Here is an 18087-nt window from a genome sequence, read left to right as displayed (position 1 = left end):
TTAATGTTGTCTACAGGGCTTCTGCTTCCGTCAGCTTGAGCTGTGGAGATGTGTGTAATTGGGACTAAGAAGGACAAGCTTGACACCCCTCTGCAGAGAGACGTGCCCGTTTGATACAGGCTCAAAGGGAGCTTGACAAAGAGCAGCTTTTCCCTGGGGGCAGAGTGACCACTGAGAACACCCTTCCTGTGAATCTGCTAATGAAGAGTCAGTGGCCCCGGGAACTCCAGCCTCACTCACCAGATGGAAAGGCTTTAATCATTCCTATCCTTCCTGTCACCACCTGGACAGGCCAACAGCCTAGCCACCCAATCAGTAGTTAGAGAGAAGGTATTTCTCATAAATGCCACTCTCCTGAGCTGACTTACATATTGTTAAATTTGAAAAATATTTTATAGTGAATCTTACAGCTCTCCGGTTTTGCTTACAAATGAAGCAGAGCATCACCCTACATTTGCATCTGTTCTGCAGACAGATTTGATTGAAAATAGCTTCTAGGTTCTTTTTGAATCACAGACCTTTTAAACTCAGCCTCAGAGACATCTATGGGCTCTTCATTAAGGGAGTTACTCTCCGAAGGACAAGGTCTTTGTCAATCAGGGTTTTTGGCTGCAAATCGTAGTAACCAACTTTCACTCACTTAAGCAAAAACACACTCTATAGGAAGGCCACGGGAAGCTCACAGACCAAAAGAACAGTTAATGCTCAGGCTTTGGAAGGGCAGAGCCCGGGGCAGCCATGGGCTGCCTGCAGCAGGAATTGGTCTGTGTTCAGGGAGGCATCCTCCAATCACTTTTAGCTTTTTTTGTCACTCTGACAAAGATTCAAATTCCTGGGAAACAGAATGCAATTGCCCATCTCTTGGTTAGGGAAGAACAGGGCACCGTACCTAACGGTCTTGCTGGATTATCTCCAATGGGGGAGAGAAGTTTCTTAAAGAAAAATTGGGGTGCTGACACCAGAGGAAGGGAGAATGAATGCCAAGAGACAAAACTACAGTGCTTGCGACCCTCCATTTCTCAGGATGGGCTCACGTGTGTGGCTCATTTAAGAGCTAAAATCCGCTGCAAACATCCATGACGCCTGCTCCGGTTTATCTCACAGTGTGGCTGAGTCTTAGGACGACGATGGTGTGTTAGTCCACCAACTGAATCTCTCGTTTAGTCAGAGCCTGGGCGTGTGTTCTTGCTTTCTTCCAAGATGGGCTGCCAGCATTCAAAGCACTGCCAGCTCCCTGATGACATGAGGCCCACCTGCTCTGCAGAGGAGGTTCTGTGAGCCTGATTATGACCTTCACACCTGGACCTGTGCCAAATCAGAGGGAGCCCCTTTGAACAACTTATGAAAACCTGGGGGATGTTTCATTATTTTTCCCTAAAGTTCTGAGAAGGATGGGTCTGCTCCTGCGTGCTCCATGACAGTGGCCCTAGTTAAGAGATGGCGCTTAACCCTCACCTCTGTCCAGGGCTTACCCTAAGGACTAGGCCTGGAGGGCAGTTGGGTTCAGGCTTCATGCTCAAGAAAGGCCCCAAATTTATACTTTTGAGATTATCGCAAAAAGAGATTCTTCAAAAAGTCCCAGAGATATACGGCAAGTATTGAAAGAAGATGTATCAGGCAGGATTCTTAGCTGCAACCAAGAGAAATCGACTCTAGGTTATCAAACAAAGGGGAATATATTAAAGACACTGGTGGCTCAGAGAATCTCCAGGAGGGCCAGACGACTAGGCTGAGAGGCATGTAGCCAGGACCAAAGCCCCAGGCCCAGCCCAGGGCAGCAGAGAGCCTCAGGGCTGTTCCTGGGCACAGGTACCCTGGATGGCTTCACTGCAGCGGGCTTGGATCATACTGCTAAACTTCTGTCACTGGCCCTAAAAGCAGGATTTATCCGTCTCCACTCTCACCAACATGGTTTACTGGGGCATCTGTTTCCTGAGTCACCAGCTTGCCTGGCAAAGTCTGGCATATGGCACCATTTTGGAGGAGCCCAGGTCATGTGCCTGTGCCCCAGCCGCAAAGGAAGCTGGGAAGGCACATTCCTGGCTTCTGCCTTGGAACAGAAGGCTCTGCCTTGGAGGAAGCGTGTTCAAAGGAACAACAGGTGTCTTACAAAGGCAATTGTTTGACTTTGAACTTGTATTCATTCCATTAATGGAATTTCCCAAACTGCACTAGTAATGAATAGATTTTAAATACATTTTATAATAATTTTATAAATCTTGTGATGATATTTCATTCTTTTTTTGTTTAAAGCTCTTAATTAAATATTGAAAATGTATCACAACTTTTTTAACCTTCTTATGACAGAGTTACCAATATACCAGTATTCTCAAGAAGTGAAAGTGATGCGACCTCTTGGAGGTTCATTCAATATCAAATTGTATGAACCTTTGGCAAGGTCTTACACAGCTCTATTTCAGCATTATCATCTGGGATATGGGGTAATAATAGTTAGCCGCATACTTATTAGTTTTGACAATATTGGTATTGCTAAGTATTGCTCGGTATTGGTGAGCAAGTGTTTCATATAACTTGATAAGATGCAACCAAGAATGATAATTATAACAATTTTACTTTAGTTATTTATTTATTACTAATGAATTTGTACAGCTCGCCAGAAATGTTAAGTATACAACAGAACTTTGGGATTGGGTGTTTACATCCCATTTAATTCAGTATTCTGTTTCCAAAACACAGCCACATCCCAGAGGACAGTGGAGGCAGGAAATAAAACCGACAGGAGGAAAATTGTGTGATTCCTTTTTGTTCATTTCATAAATATTTATTAAGCATTTACTGTGTGCTGGGGATAAAACAATGTGGTCTCTGTCTTAAAGTGTGCACCAAGTAGAGAAAGAGGGACTTATCAAGAGACCATTACAATCAATTCAGATAATGCTAAACCACAGAGGAAAGATGCTCACTTTTGCCCTAGGTCCTCAGAGTCGGCTTCTAGGAATCAGGATTCTTTTTCTTTTCTTTCTAGCTTTATTGGGATATAATTGACATGGGACCAGGACCCTTGAGTGGAGTCTTAGGGAAGGGACAGGGGCAGACGTGAGCAGTGAGGAGGGCATTTGGGGTAAAGAGAACTGCCTCTGCAAAGACTTGGAAGTGTGAAAGCTCCTCAAGAATTGGAAAATTGCAGCTCTGGCTGGAAGGAAGAAGCTGGGTGAGGAATGACACCTTGTCAGACGCCTTCAAATGTGAAAGCGGATACACATTTCTTTTTGCTGCTGGTGATAATGCCTAGCATCTACATTTTGTGTTAATTTGACCTCATTTACATAATGCCTTATTATAAAGAATCACTTAGATATTGCCTAATTGTCTTCTTTCTCTTGCTAACCCCAAGGCTGAGAAAGCCAAGGTAATGACCTTTATTTGGCTGAGGCAGAGAAATCGGATTTGATATGTTGCTGTCATAGACCTTTGTTTTCATATTTGTTTTCTTGTATTCATGTTTTCCTAGCCCACAAAACACATTACTTTGTATGTTTCCTTTTGTATTTGTCTACATGCATATATGTTTTCCTTGTAGATATAGTGCACATACTTTCTATAACTTTTTTCCATTTAATGTTATATAATTATCCTTTTCTTTGCTTCCCCAGCGTATTCTTAATTCTAGTCTTTCATGGATGCCCAATATTTCACTGAGTAGTCATTGGAAAATTGTTATACTTCAGTTTTTCAATAGTTTAGACAATATCATAATCACAATCTTTTTGTAGAGAGCTTATTTCTTCTGTCAGAATATTTTCCTAAGAGCGTCAGTAACCCTTAATTTCCCATTAGGAAAAATAGAGTTTTATGATTTAAAGTTTTCCCTTTTTTGCCTCCCAATCTTGTACTTCAATAACCATTTCAGCATGAATTTTTATGCATTTTACTTTCTCCAGAAAGCAGCCTTACTAATACATCAGTTCAGATATGTTTATGTAACATTCTACAAAGAAGCCCTAGAGTTTCTTCCACCAGTCTAACTGTGATGTGTGGGAAAGCAGTAGCCCAGACGATGGAAATATCGCAGAGAGATTATGATGGTCATAAAAGTCACTTTAACCTGAAGGTCTGAAGCTCCTCTGTATTGTTTCCAAGATTTATTTTCTTTGAGTTTGTATCTTTCACCACCAACGCGTAACTCTTCATAACTCATTCGATACTCAGTAACCGTTTAAATATTTTATTGATTTTCCTATTTTAGTGACATTACTTGCTATTGATCAGTACCCTTCCCTCTTCCTTTTGAAATTATTGTTATTGTATTTGTACCTACCTCCTGATCTTTTAAGCTTTTCTTTATATCAGTATTTTGGTTCCTAAGGCCACTGAAAGCTCCCTTATTACAGTGTACACCAGCCATGTGCCCCAGCAATTCCACTCCTGGGTATTTACACTAGAGAAGTGTTCACACAAAACATGTACATGAATGTTCATGACAGCTCTATCCATAATCATTAAAGACTGGAAACAACCCAAGTGTCCTTCAACAGGTAAAGAGGTGAATGGATAGACACTCTGTGGTACATCCATACAGTGGAATACAACTCAACAATTAAAAAGGAATGAACTATTGATACACACAACAATTTGAATAAATCTCAAAATAGTTATGCCGAATGAAAGAAGTCAGTCTCAAAAGGTTACGTACTCTATGATTCCATTTATATGACATTCTTAAAAAGAGAAAGCTGTTGTGATAGAGAACACATCAATGGTTTCCAGGAGTTATGGGTGGGGAGGGTGTGACTACAAAGAGAAGTGGGAGTTTTGGGGGGTAATGGAATTATTCTGTGTCCTGGTTGTTGTGATGACAACAAATCTATACATGTGTCAAAATTCATAGAACTATACACTTAAAAGGTCACATTTATTGTATGTTAATTTTAAAAATATAAAAAGATCCCGGTTTCATCCAATTAGTCACATATCCTTTGACAAAGTTACTTAACCTCTCCAAATTTCAACTTATTTACCTATAAAGTATAGAAAATACTCGCTATGGAGAAGAGGTGTTATAAAGGTGAAATAAGGTGTTATGAAGTATCTACCTGAGATTCAGGAGGCTCCTCTTTTTCTTTTCCATGCTGATATTTCTCTTTGGGAGCAGATTCTTTTTTTCCATACTGACATTTCTTTTGGGGAGCAGATCTGTGTTTTTTTACAGTTATTTGGCTCTTGGGAACAGACTGGAGCCATTGAGAGTTTCAAGCAGGAAAGTGACATGACATGATTTTCATTTTTAAAAGATCATTTGAGCAGCTTTGTGGAGAGTGGTGAGGAGTGTAGGAGGGTGAGAGTGGGAACAAAGAGGCCAGTGAGAGGCGTTGGGGTCATCCAGATGAGAGGTGATAGTGGTGTGGAGCAATGGGGAGGGAGAGAAGTGGGCAGGTTTGGGATGGTTTTTTTTTGAAGGTAGATCCAACAGGCTTGATGATGGTTTGAGGGGTGAGGAAGGGTGGATGGTGGTGTCATTTACTGAGATGAGAAACTCAAGGGAAGAGCAAACTCGAGTGGGTGGGTGGTGATAGGCATTGAGAATCAAGAATTCTATTTGGGCATGTTAGGAAACCTAGTAGGTAGTTGGGTGTAGGATTCTGGAGCCCAGGACCAGGCCAACATTGTCTTGTTCATTTCTAGGACTGCAGCACACAATCTCCCAGTTCTGCCCTTCCAGATTAGGATTGGTGGAGCTTTTGTTTGCTCTTCTTTGACCCAGCCTTGGGGTTTTTAGCAAAGTACCTCTCTTCAATCCATTCCTCAGAGGGTTTGCAGAAACTTCTACCAGAATTCAGATTATGCTCATATTATTCACTGCTGCCAGATACCTCCCTGTGTTTTTCCATTTAATGAAACTTAGGGAAAGGAGACATCCAACATTTCCAAATATCCAGCCTGGAAGTCATTAATCATATTGTGTAAGATTGAAAGTATTAATAAACCACTGAGAGTGAGGATGAATATGCAAATGCATGACATAAAATATGCTAAGAGATTATGTTCTAACATACTTCGTTATTTTTATTATCTTCAAATATCTGGTTTTGCTGCAGACAAGGGAAAGACATTCAAGATATAATTTTCCTTGATAATTGATCAAATTCAATTTGATAACTATCAAATGGTGATTCCCTCTGGGAAAGGGAGGGATGGCATTTGGGAAGAAGTACTAAGGGAGCCTCATGTGCAGCTGCGAGAAGTTAAAATTCTGTAGAGCTGGGTGTTGGGTCAGTGTGTTCATCAGACCCATCTGTGTTGAAAGTGTTTTACAGTCAATATTTTGTTCTTTAAACAGATAAATAAAAAATAATTTAAAAATCTGAACATGGGAGACAATGCCCTCTTTCCACCCACTCCATCCTCATTAATCACTGTAAAGAGTGATCTACTGAGTTTTTCTCTCCGAAAATGTAATTACTTTGTAATGAAATGTTAATGCTATGTTCTATTCTTAAAGTCAGTTGTTCCAGTGATGAAGCTAAGGCTTAATAGAGTTGCTAAATTTTCTTCTAAATCATTCTTTTAATATTTTATATTTGTCAGATGAGCTGGGGATAATCTGGAGCTTCTGTTTTTACAAACAGGACTATTTCCGCAAAAACGCATCATCAGGCTGTTAACTTCAACATCTTTGAGGGCATGGTTTGCCACGGGGTGCCCCTCGTGACTATTTCCAGAGGCAAAGTGGTATATGAAGCTGGAGTTTTCAATGTCACGGCAGGAGATGGGAAGTTTATTCCTCGCAAGCCATTTGCTGAATCTATTTACAAGCGGATCCAGCAGCAGGACCAGGTGAGTCGTACCGGAGCGGGCTGTTACCACGGGCTGGACCGTCACCCGCTCCTGGATGCTGTTGGTGTTCTTGCCACATGGACTCGGTTTACACATTCCTGCGATGTCAGAATTGACACTAGAGGTTCCAGCAAATACCAGTTTTCAAAGAGAGAATCATTGTTGGATGGATGCATTCCTTGCAGATTGGTGTCTATTCAGGGTTTCCTGATGAACCAAGTCAGGTTTTCCCAGGCAAGTTCAGGGCCTCTGGGGTCTTTTGGCAATTGGGTTAGTCAGGGTCCTCTGAGAAGCAGTCACCCAGATGGATAAAGATGCGACGTTTTTATTAGGGGAAACACCTGTGAGAGAAAATGGGAGGGAGCCAGGAAAGGCTGGGAGAGCCTCAGACTGCAATTCAAGTCTGACCCCAGTGAAGGAGAGAGGGAGAGAAAAAGGGATGGAAACCTTCTACACTGCCTTACAGTCTAAGATAGGTTGAGCAAGGCGTTGGGGCAGCCCTTGAGCCCAGTCTCCTGTCAACCAGCTACGTGGCGTGCTGTCATTGGCTGGGAGCAGCAGTGGTAGGCGTGGCCTCCGTGCAAACAAAGGGGCGGAGTTCAAGTTCAGCAACTGCCCTTTGAAAAATTATGCTCCCTGTAGCTGAATGTCTGGAGGTGCAGTCTAATGACCGCCAGAGCAATGATAGCGCTTTGGGGTCAGGTAGATCTAAATGTGAATTCTACCTTGCCCTCCCATTTCTTAGCTGTGTGGCCAAGAGTAAGTTTCTCTCTTTTCCTTGGGCTCAGTTGCCTCGTCTAGGAAATGACGACAACGTTTCCTCCTTAACAAGTTGTAAGAATCAAATGAGATTTTTAAATGTAAGGCACAAGGTTAATAAATGTTAATTCTGCCTCTTTGCTTTCCTCTTTTGATGACCAAATGTATAAAAAGTTCCTTCCAGTCTTTAAAGTAACTCTGTTATTATAAAAGAGATACTTGTTCTTAATTTATTTTGGGCTTTCACACCTTTGTTTACTTCACACAGTGTTTTAAAAATTCACTTCACTAAATACACTAACATGTTGGAAAACTTCAGATTAAAACCATCTAAATTGCTGGATTTGGGGCTGGGGGGAGGCAATCTGTGCCCTCAATGCCACATGGGGAGAGGAGGCCCGAGCTGGATGGTCAAGCCCTTTGGAGGCTGCCTTTCTGGTTTTCACCCAGCAGGCTTCACTCATTAATGTTCCTTACCTGGCCGTGTAGACATTAGAGTTGACAACCCTTGGATTCTAAGGCTTCTTTATCTTTTTTCCATTTTAAAATATACTTCTCTTTTTCTAAAGTTCTCTGGCTGTTTTTTGATTCATTTCATTTGGGTCTGGTAGTCTGTTTGATTTCTCCTCTAATGTCTTGTAAAAAATTTTTACTGTGGATTCTCAGAGTCCATTATAGAAGATTTATCCTTTTTTTTTTTTTTAACACTTCCTAAAGCTTTGATTAAGTAAACAATTGCTCTAGAATGCTTTAAATTCTCAGGATGCTAGAATTCTTTATATATATATAGTTCACTCAGAATGTTTAAGGTTACAGTTTATTTTGCTGAGGGTTACTTTGTAAATGTTGACACTGACAGGTGACAGGTAAGTAGTGCCTGTAAGAATCGTATGTGTTTCTAAACATTTATGGGGTAGACAACAGCAACACTAACAATTACTGACTGCTTACTGAATGCAAGGCATTATGCTAAGGGTTCTGACACTGTAACAACCCTGTGAGGGATGGAAGTATTATTTTCCTCATTTTAAAGATTAGAAAACTGAAGCTTCAAGAAATTAAGAAACTTATCCAAGTCACACAGCTCGTATATGGCAGGACCAAAACATAAACTGTGATTATCTGACTCCAAAAACCATATACTTAAGCAATAAACAGTACTGTATATCATAAAGATTGGATTAAATGAGTTAATGGGAGGTAAGTTACTCAACGCTAGATTTGGGAAATAATAGTCTCTCAAAAAAAATTACTCTGAATTGGAGGCACTGAAGGCAGCTAGTTCGTTCATGGGATATCCAAGGGATGAACAGAAAGGAGTAGACTTAGGAAATGATGAGGAGGTGGAATCAACAGAACTGGGTGATAGATGATGTGACCCTTGAAGTGGATCCAAGGCAGGGCTGCTCCTGGCAGTCAGTTCCAGTTGCTCACCAGCAGGGATGCTACACTAACTGGAAACACCTGATGGACTGTATTTAAATGACTGACTTTGCCTGAGTCTTCCTCTTGTAGGGAAAATGTGTGAGGCAGCAAAGATCACCAAATGACTGGCTTCTTCAGTTCTCCTCTTCAAATTGTTTTATATTTTGTGGACTAAATTAATGTCAACTTCTTTTTTTAAGAGTTCACTATGAATTTTGTGAGTTATTTTAGTTTCTTATTATTTTCTTCTGATGTTATCAACCTTTTAGGCATTCTAGTGCATTCTTGTTTTTGCAATAACAATAAGTAATAGTTATCATTATTAAGATATGTTGTTCTGAGCGCTTACTATCTGCCAGGCACTGTACTAGGTGGTTTATATTCATTATTTTACTTCATCTGCACAACAAGCCATATGGTAGATATTATCATTATCCATTTTTTTAATACTTCCTAAAGCTTTGAGTAAGTAAACAAGCGCTCTAGAATGCTTTAAATTCTCAGAATCCTACAATTCTTTATATACTGTATTTCAGGCCTTTGTTTTAATTACTTATTTTTATTGAGGTATATAACATTATGTAAATTTGGCTTATAACATTATATAAATTTCAGGTGTACATCATTATATTTCGATTTCTGTGTAGACTACATCGTGTTCACGACCCAGAGTATAATTACCAGAGTCTAAAATGAGGTTTGGGGGTTGTCTCAAGATATTTCAAACATTTTTTTCTCTCCATTAGGCAAAGATAATTTTATAGAAGAAAAATATCATACTAAGATTAAGAAAAAGAGTTGTTAGGAATTCTAGATTTTAATTTCACATGAAGTTATTAGAGCACTTGCTTTGGATTTCATTTAAAATACTCAGATTTCTTTGTGATAAGAGTTTGAAGGCAAGCAGGAATGGCCCATACCATTTCTCCTGCGCACCTGTTCTCCTTCCCAAGAAAATTAATCACTGACCATTCTGGACTCCCAAAGCACAGATTGTAGAGACACATCAACGTCTGCCAGCTCCAGAACTCGGCTGGTCTCCTGGCTAGAGTGTTGGTTCCTTGAAGCAGCAACCTATATTTTTATGCCCAGTGCTTGGTACATAGTAGGCATTTGATAACTAAACTAACTGCAAATGGAAGGAGCAAAGACTATAGTTTCCTAGGTCATAGAAAGAAATTTATATGAAGTTACTCAGAAGATTGCCCCCTACTCATCCCAAATAGTGGGGTTATCTGTGAGCTTGATTCTCGTCCATGATGAATAAAACTTATCAGCATCATGCTATGTAGCTATCACTATTATCAGATATTGTGAGCAATTTCAAAGGAAAGAAATGACATTTTTATCCAATTTGACAGCTTTGGGGAATTGCTACTTTATGTATTTTAACACATAAGCAACTGATCCTTAAGGGGAAAAAAATTAAGAAAATGAGACATCAAACTTTATTTGCTAAATATAAAATAATAAAATAGATATTTCAATTATATATAAAAGTGTCTTAAGGAAAAGGTTTGGGGGATGCAGGAAGGAGAAATAAAGGGGGAAGAAAAAAGCGTAACAACAATTTAGATGTTCAAGAGCATCTTGAAAGAAGAAAATCAACTTACGTACTGTTAATTCTTTACCAAAAAATATAGCTTTTTACACTCAAATGGGTTACTATTTCTAGAATTTTTGTGTTAAGAGTGTTATAATTTTCACCACAATTTGCAAGTACAGACTTTCTTTAAGTCATCTCTTTTTCTCTTTTTTCAATAATAAGCAACCCAATCTATTCTGGAAAATAAGGGTCACATTCCATTTTATAGAAGAACAGGAAAAGCTTCATGGAGTAATGCATGGTTTCAGAATACTGCACCAAAGCTTTTAAACTGCATTGTATCTTTGCAATTATAAGCATAATTTGCCTTTTAGATAAGAAAAAATTGAGTGGATGGCTGATCTAGTCCTTGAAATGGGTATTCTCTATTTGTGAAATAATAGTTTGTCAATGTCTTTCTCAATGCGGTAGCTCAGAGAAAATAATTTCAGACATGTCATCAACTGCTATAACTTTCTCAGATTGATTGCTAATAATTATAAAAGGTGATACATATGTTGGAGTCAGCTCATTTTGGCTTATGAGAAACACTTGTGTGTATCTCTTCCCAACTCCTCATTCAGTGATGTCACTTTAGTAGCTCGAAATCAGCCATGGAGTATTTACACCACAGAAATAGACAAGTGCTAAAAATCAGGGCTTTAGGGGTGGTAAGAAAAAGGGAAGTAGAGCTTGGTTGTCAACATTTACACATTATACTAATTACTTTTTTCCTGTTTTAGCTAACCGTTCAACATTCATTCAGTAAATATTTATTGATGACCAATTACGTACCAGGCATAGTTTAAACACCTTGGGGTAAATAGTAGCATCCCTATTTCATAGATTAAGAAATTGAGGCTTGGAGAGGTCACATAGTTAGTGAGTGGCAGCATCAAAACTCAAATCCAGATTTTTCTACCTCCAAAGCCAGTTCCTTTAACCTCTACCGCTGCGGCATGCTAATCATAGTTTAATCCCTACTCAAGAACATAGCCACCTGCCCCATCCTCAGGGTATCAACCCCTCCAGTCTTCCCTGCTGCGCATAGGGTTCAGTTACCCTTAAACTGGCAAGCTTACCAGAGGAGCCAGCCCTGAAATGAGAGGGCTCAGCTTTGTCACATTGTCTTTGAGAAATAGCTCACAGAGTATTTCAAGGATCAAATGGAAATACTTGGTAGATTGTAAAACATTATCAAAATGCAAGTTTTCACTGTTATAGATCCTCTCTATTAAACCTAGGGGTTACTCACGTTCTAGTCGCCTGGAGAGCTTAGTTCAGTGAGTACCGAGTGCTCTGTATACATTCTCAGTTCACTAGCCAGGCATGGATTTCATTCTGGGGAGTCACTGGTCAGGACTGTTTGGTGTTGGGCCAGTGTCTGCTGTTTGGTATTTGGAAGTTCTGTTGTCTTTATTGCTATTTTAGTTTTTTAGCCTCTGTGAGCTGTGTGGTTTCAGTAAGTCCTGTGAGGTCAAGAATTCTCTATTGGTTTTGCTAGTCTCAGAACATCTAGCATCCCAGCACTCCACTCTCTGCACGCATACGGTTAAATTTTCCTCTTTCTCCTGATCAGCTAACCAAAAAGCATTTCTACAATTATGCATATCTAATGATGATTACAATTAATATTTATTCATAGCACTGCATATTGTGATATAATTCTCATTTTTGTCTTTCTATTAACTCATCACAATGACAATCATCATTAAATACTGTGAACTGACACTGAACTCTCATCTACCATAGTAAACCACCAGCACCCTGCTGGCCACGGCGCCATCTATGCTTTCTGTGTTACTTAGGAGAGTCTCTCACACGCTTTAGCCTCCAGCCGTTCTATTGACAGTAATACCATCCAGATGGAAAGAACGACTGGGGGCTGTGATCCTCTAATTCTGACCAGCTTTGTGTGGGTGTTGCAGCCACTGTTGCCTCAACACAGATCAGCCTTCTGAAGGTGTGTTCTCAGGACACTAGAAAATATTAAAAGGTTAAAAGTACTGGGAGACTTGAGATTGGAGCTTAAATTGTCTTTGATTCCTGTCAACCTGTCTATCAGTGGGGAAGATTGTAGAGTGTAGGACAGCAAAGCCTCCCCAGTGAGGGCTGTTTGTTTCCTAGGTGGCAGGGTGGGCAGGAGTGGTTAATATCCGATGGCCATTCTGGCAGAAACCTGTCCCTGCCCACCCAGAGCCTCAGAGGAGATCAAGAGGGAGACTGTGTGCAGATGAGACCTGGCTGGTCAGGTCAGAGATTGATGGTGGTCAGTGTGACCAGTATGACCAGCCAGGTTAAGAGGTGCCTTGTGGCATTGCTAGTGCAGTGACTGAGCAGGTAGAAGGGGTTCTTAGACAACCAGGTGAGTTGAGACTTGCCACAGAAGGCAGCCAGCCAGAGAGAAAGTGCAGCCTGGAGAACAGACAAATGGTGAAGCACAACAAAGGAGTGTGAGGGAAACAGGCAGCCCAGGCCAGGACAACCTACACAAAGAGGAAAGAAAGCTCAGATGGGCATCTCCTCCCCCTACATCCTTCCACTCTTGGTAGAAATTGATCAACTATTTATTGAGTACTTGTTATGGAGAAACAGCAGTGAACCAGCCCCAAGTCTGCTGGAGGAAAGACAGGTGAACAGATAATTACAGAAAATGTGGTAAGCGAGGTAATGGATGTGGCAGGGAGGGCTAAGGCTTCCTGGACTGATGATTGCCTGGGCTGAGTTATAAAGGATAAATCAGAGATATTTAGGCAAAAAGGAGAGGGGCATGCCAGCATGCAAAGGCATGGCCCTGGCAGAAAGATGTAGGAAGGAGGCTGATTCGCCTGGTTTGAGTCATGTACTGCAGTCCCTGAGCCTGCAGCTGGGTTCAGGGAAGGACCCTCCAAGGGACCATCCAGCTTGTGGAGCAAGCCCAGCCCTGAGTGAGGAGGAAGGGGCTTGGCCTTGATGGTCCCGCCTAAATCACTGATGTTGGCCATCAGTGCCCAAGGAGGAGTCCAGGAGAGACAAAAAAGTAGCAGCTAAAAACCACAAGCACTGAAGTTTCATAGGAACTGTTGAGGGAAAAGGGAGATGGAGTGGGAGCTGATGAGGGACACACAGCACAAGGCAGGTGACACAAAGATCTGCCCACTTATGTCATTTCTCCAGGGGCTCTTGGCTGTGGAAAAGGCTGATGATTGAACTGAAATATGCCACAGGTTTTGCTGAGTGCAAATGCCGAAAGGAAAAGAGAGAAAGGCAAGACCCTTTAGATTGCAGGCAAGAGAGTGGTTGAGGGGAGGTGGAAATAAATCCTGGTTTGCTTGGCCAGTCCTGGATTATGCCTGTTAATTATGTTTAGTGCCCTTTACATTCTCAGAAGTGTTCCAGTTTGGATGATAAATTATACGGTCGCCCTAGGTTTAAGTGATATATCATTCAGCCTGGCTTGGAAAGTAAACCAGGAGAGGAAAAAACACGGAGACCGAAGACCTGAAAGGGAGGATGTGGTCAGAGAGTGGGGCATTGAGTTTAAATCTCCAGATGTCGATTGGCTCCAGGTGACCACAATGTCCAGGGCTGGGTGGCGGCAATGGGAGGCTGGTACTGCATTTCCTGGTGTCGATGTTCCTCAAGGTGATGATGGGATCTAGGGTGAAGAAAAGGCCTGAGTCAATAGTGAGCCAAAATGGAAGTCCAGCAAAGCATCTAACCAGACACAGAAAGAGGACAGAGGCTAGACTGGTGAGCGGAGGGCAGGGTCCTGCCGTTGACTGAGTGCTCGCTGTGCGCCTAACACCATGCTTCAAGCTCCACAGCTGTAGGGATGCTCTGTCTTGTTCTTTACTTTATCCTCGTGCCTGGCAAAACATCTGGGGCTGTGTGTGCTCAATACATATCTACTGAATGAAAGAAAGAAATGCTTTGTGTTTGGGAGATCTCACGTGCCTGGGAGAGGGGTTTTATTCCCTCCATTTCATAGGTGAGTGAGTAGGCGCAGAGGGATTTATTAACTTGCCAGTTTCCTACAACTAGCAAATGGCAGAGCTAGAATTCACACTTAGATCTGTCTTACTCCAAAGCACACATTGTTGATCACTACAATATATTAGTTTTGGTGGTCAAAATAAGATAAATGTTATTATTTGTGTGTGTATGTGTAGACACACATATTTATTTATTTGTTAAGAGTTTGTTATATGCTAGGCATTATTCTACATGTTTTACTTATATTTAATCCTCTCAACATGTAATCCTCACACCCTATGAAGCACACCCTATGAAGTAGGTGCTGCCATTATCCCCAGTTGACGGCCGAGGGAACGGAAGCACACTGCTGAGTAACGTGCCCAGGCAATGTGATCACTGTGGTTTGCTGCCTCTTGACTTGTCAGTGAATTTGTGTCCACGTTTACAGACAGTATGATTCAGTTACTTCTTGTGACTTCCTTAGTTTACAAAGACTAGATTTTGAATCTCTGCTCAAGCACTGAAGTAACTCTAGCTGAATCCAGCCCAGAGTTCTGCTGCACAGTTGGCCACCAAAGAGGTGTAGTTAGAGATGTGAGATTCTGTGGAAGCCTGTTACACAGAGGCAATAGAAAATGAGAAAAAGCACACACAAATTGCCGGAATCTGAACCAAAATGCTGAGTCTCAGGAGAGGTACTACAAAGCAGTCTAGGGATCCACACGTCTAGGATTGAAACTAGAAGAAAGGTAGAATGTTTGAAAGGACTGTAAGATGGTAATAGAACTCAGAAGAGTGGGAGGATATGGCAGAGGCCCCAATTTAAGTTGCAGTGGAGAGAATGATCATTGGAAGGTGTTCCCTGGGCCTCTGTCTGACACAGATTAACACCAGCAAAGAGCGGGGCAACGCAGGTACCCGAGGTTGCCAGGAATTGCTGTGAAAGGGCACGGGGGTGGGAGGAACATGATAAATCCACAAGATTCTTTTTTGCTCGCACAGTTCATTAAGGGAGCTGCACTTAGCTTTGAATTCAAGAAGTCAATAAACCACAAGAGAGAAATGAAATGTTCTGTTTCAGACTTGCACACCTACCCCCGTGGAGCGGGAGCCCTATAAGGGAGAAGTCGTCACACTGAAATCCAGAGGGACAAAAGAAGACTCCACAGCAGAGACCACGAAATAGGCTCACTCCTGAGCTGGGTGCTGTTGGTAAGAGACGGTGGGCAAAGAAAATATTCCTGCATGACAACATATGAAATTAACATCTCTCTCTTCAAAAGTGTTTGAAGAATCCAAGCTCAAGGTCAAAGTGACATAAGACTCAAGGACAGTTTAGCCAAGGGAAGACTGATAAAAGACCTTCTGATGCAGAACACTTAGATGAGCCTCCAGATGGAGGCAGGCTTTGGGCTAGCTACAGATTTATTCTCTGAGCTGTCAGGAAACAGCAGAGCCTTGAAGAATCAAATCTGAGCAAGAGGCGAGTAGGCTGGTAACATACAGAGGGACCTGTGATCGAGGAAAGTTGGCACCACTTAAAACAGAGAGTATAGTTTCATGGTCAAAATACATCAATTGTTTGATTAGGACTTTATCTGGGAAAACAAGTCTTGGTATTGTAAATGCAACTATGTTCTAGAACTTAGAATGAATGAAAAATGAATCAAATGTTGCTTTTGGGGGTATAATTTTTCAGGAACATTGTTTGATAGTATTTGATGTACTTTATTCCACACTTAGTTTTTGGAATAACATTATAGATGTGATCATTTTTCAAAAATATTTGAGTGCTTCATCAGTTTTCTCTTAGTCTTTTGCAATTCAGATCTTTCTTTCTTGAAGCACCTATTAGTATCATTCTTGTCAATTTTCTTTTTTTCAGTTGTCTTCTGGTCCAGATGCCTACTTGACAGTGGCTTTGCTATGACTGGAGCATCTCTCTGACATCACTTCCATGACTTCATTAAATCTACGTTTTGCCAGTTTTGCAATTTCACTAGACTCTAAATTTTTTAAAATTTGTGATACGTTTCCAGATGTTTCAACACATAGCATCTACAAAAGACTCGCACAAGAGGTTGACATGATGGATGGGGATAGGTGTTTGTGTTCATTAGGGACACTGTTTGTCAGAGGACTAGTTTTATACCCAGTTAGGCACTGCACACTTTCACATTATGATAACCTGTGCTTCCCCGCATAAACCCCGTGACTTGAATAATGAGGCCCCGTGTACTCACTGCTGTGCTCTCTTTCATTGTTGAATGTTGTGAGTCTTTATCAATGCTCTAGAGCCAAAAGTTTCAGCTTTTTTGTTATTTCCTGACTATTGGCATTATTCTTCCAATCCGGGAAGATCGTATTAAAAATTCAGAGGAAGATTAGCAAGAGGAAGAAATCTATTGAATGCTATAACATGCTATTAACAGCGTTTGTAGGAGCAGGATTAGTGTTTACTTTGATTATAGCATTTCTTGGGGGTTAGACTTGAGTTCTGCATCTCTTTGTGAGGGAGAACGTTAACGCTAAGTTCCTTTTATTGTGTTCAAAGGTAAAAATCAGAGAAAAGGATGCTGCTGTTCCCATCACAGTTAAATGTCATCAGCCCGTGGAGAAGCAGGCCTTATTTCAACTCCCCAAGATCCTTTTGAAAGAATAATCGCTCTAGGCCTCTTTGATTTCCTTTCAGAAGCAATTGCCGTCTTTCTCACTGTGACTTTGTTGCTGTGTAAGATTGAAGATATAAATGAATATTATTGTGATGGAAGGGCTGTGTGAAAATTCATTGATGATACTTTAAAAAGTCATCTGGGCTTGTACTAGATTTCTTACTTTGAGTTTTTAAAAATCACTTCCTTGTTTAAAGTTTTTTTAATGGCTGCATGTGTTTAAAAATAGCTAACTCTGTGATTTTACATTCCATTATAATTCATAAACATTTAGATCTTCATATGATTAATAAATATTTAGATTTCATTTTATATCCTGTTATCTGAGTTATGTGTGTCTTCTTCCAGCTAGTAAGATTGGGACTCTGGGAGGTTGGTTTTGATTCAAAAGCATAATTTCCTGTGCAACATCTGTTTTAGCAACTCCTGGAAATCAGGTCCCTCAGCAAACCCCATGTAATCAAACTGGATACTCAACCTTAGAGTAACTCCGGGGCAAATTATTCAATCACACTGATGAACTCAGAGTCTGAGGGAATGAAATGGAATCAGCATGGTGCAAGATACTGCAGTGGTACCTTCCTTCCACTCCGCTTCCTGGTCTGGACTGTGCAGAGAAACTGAGCTTGTATTTCTTCTCCTACAACAACAGGAATTTAAAACCGTGGAGTAAAATCAGGGCAATTATGCTCTCATCGCAGGTACACCTGCCCCCAGCTTACTCACTTAGATCAGAGGTGAATTCGCACCTTTGACAAAGGGTGGTAGGAATCTAGTTTACTCAGTTGTGATTTGTTTTGAACACAGAAAAAAGGACAGTGAACTACATCTGAAGAAGGATCACAGCTCTTTTTTCTCAAGTAAAAGATACCTTAAAACGTCTTATTATTTTTC

General features: G+C 40.9%; 1 protein-coding gene across 2 annotated transcripts in view; it reads left to right on the top strand.

Moving 5' to 3' along the window:
• The window catches only part of DPYS (dihydropyrimidinase), a 78121-nt gene extending 60622 nt beyond the window's left edge, over positions 1 to 17499 (top strand). Inside the window, exons 8-10 of one of the 2 annotated variants that reach the window (XM_058564771.1) lie at positions 6588 to 6795; positions 15603 to 15733; positions 17076 to 17499. In XM_058564771.1, the coding sequence (XP_058420754.1) occupies positions 6588 to 6795; positions 15603 to 15707 (313 nt within the window). In that variant the 3' untranslated portion in view covers positions 15708 to 15733; positions 17076 to 17499. Of the gene's footprint in view, positions 1 to 6587; positions 6796 to 15602; positions 15734 to 16406 lie in introns of both variants that reach the window. The other variant, XM_058564770.1, reaches the window with a different exon arrangement.
• The last annotated feature ends 588 nt before the right edge of the window (positions 17500 to 18087 follow it).

This window comes from Diceros bicornis, chromosome 21 (genome assembly GCF_020826845.1).
Source record: "Diceros bicornis minor isolate mBicDic1 chromosome 21, mDicBic1.mat.cur, whole genome shotgun sequence".
Classification (NCBI taxonomy): Eukaryota; Metazoa; Chordata; class Mammalia; order Perissodactyla; family Rhinocerotidae; genus Diceros; species Diceros bicornis.
This window is presented reverse-complemented; position numbering and strand designations above follow the sequence as displayed.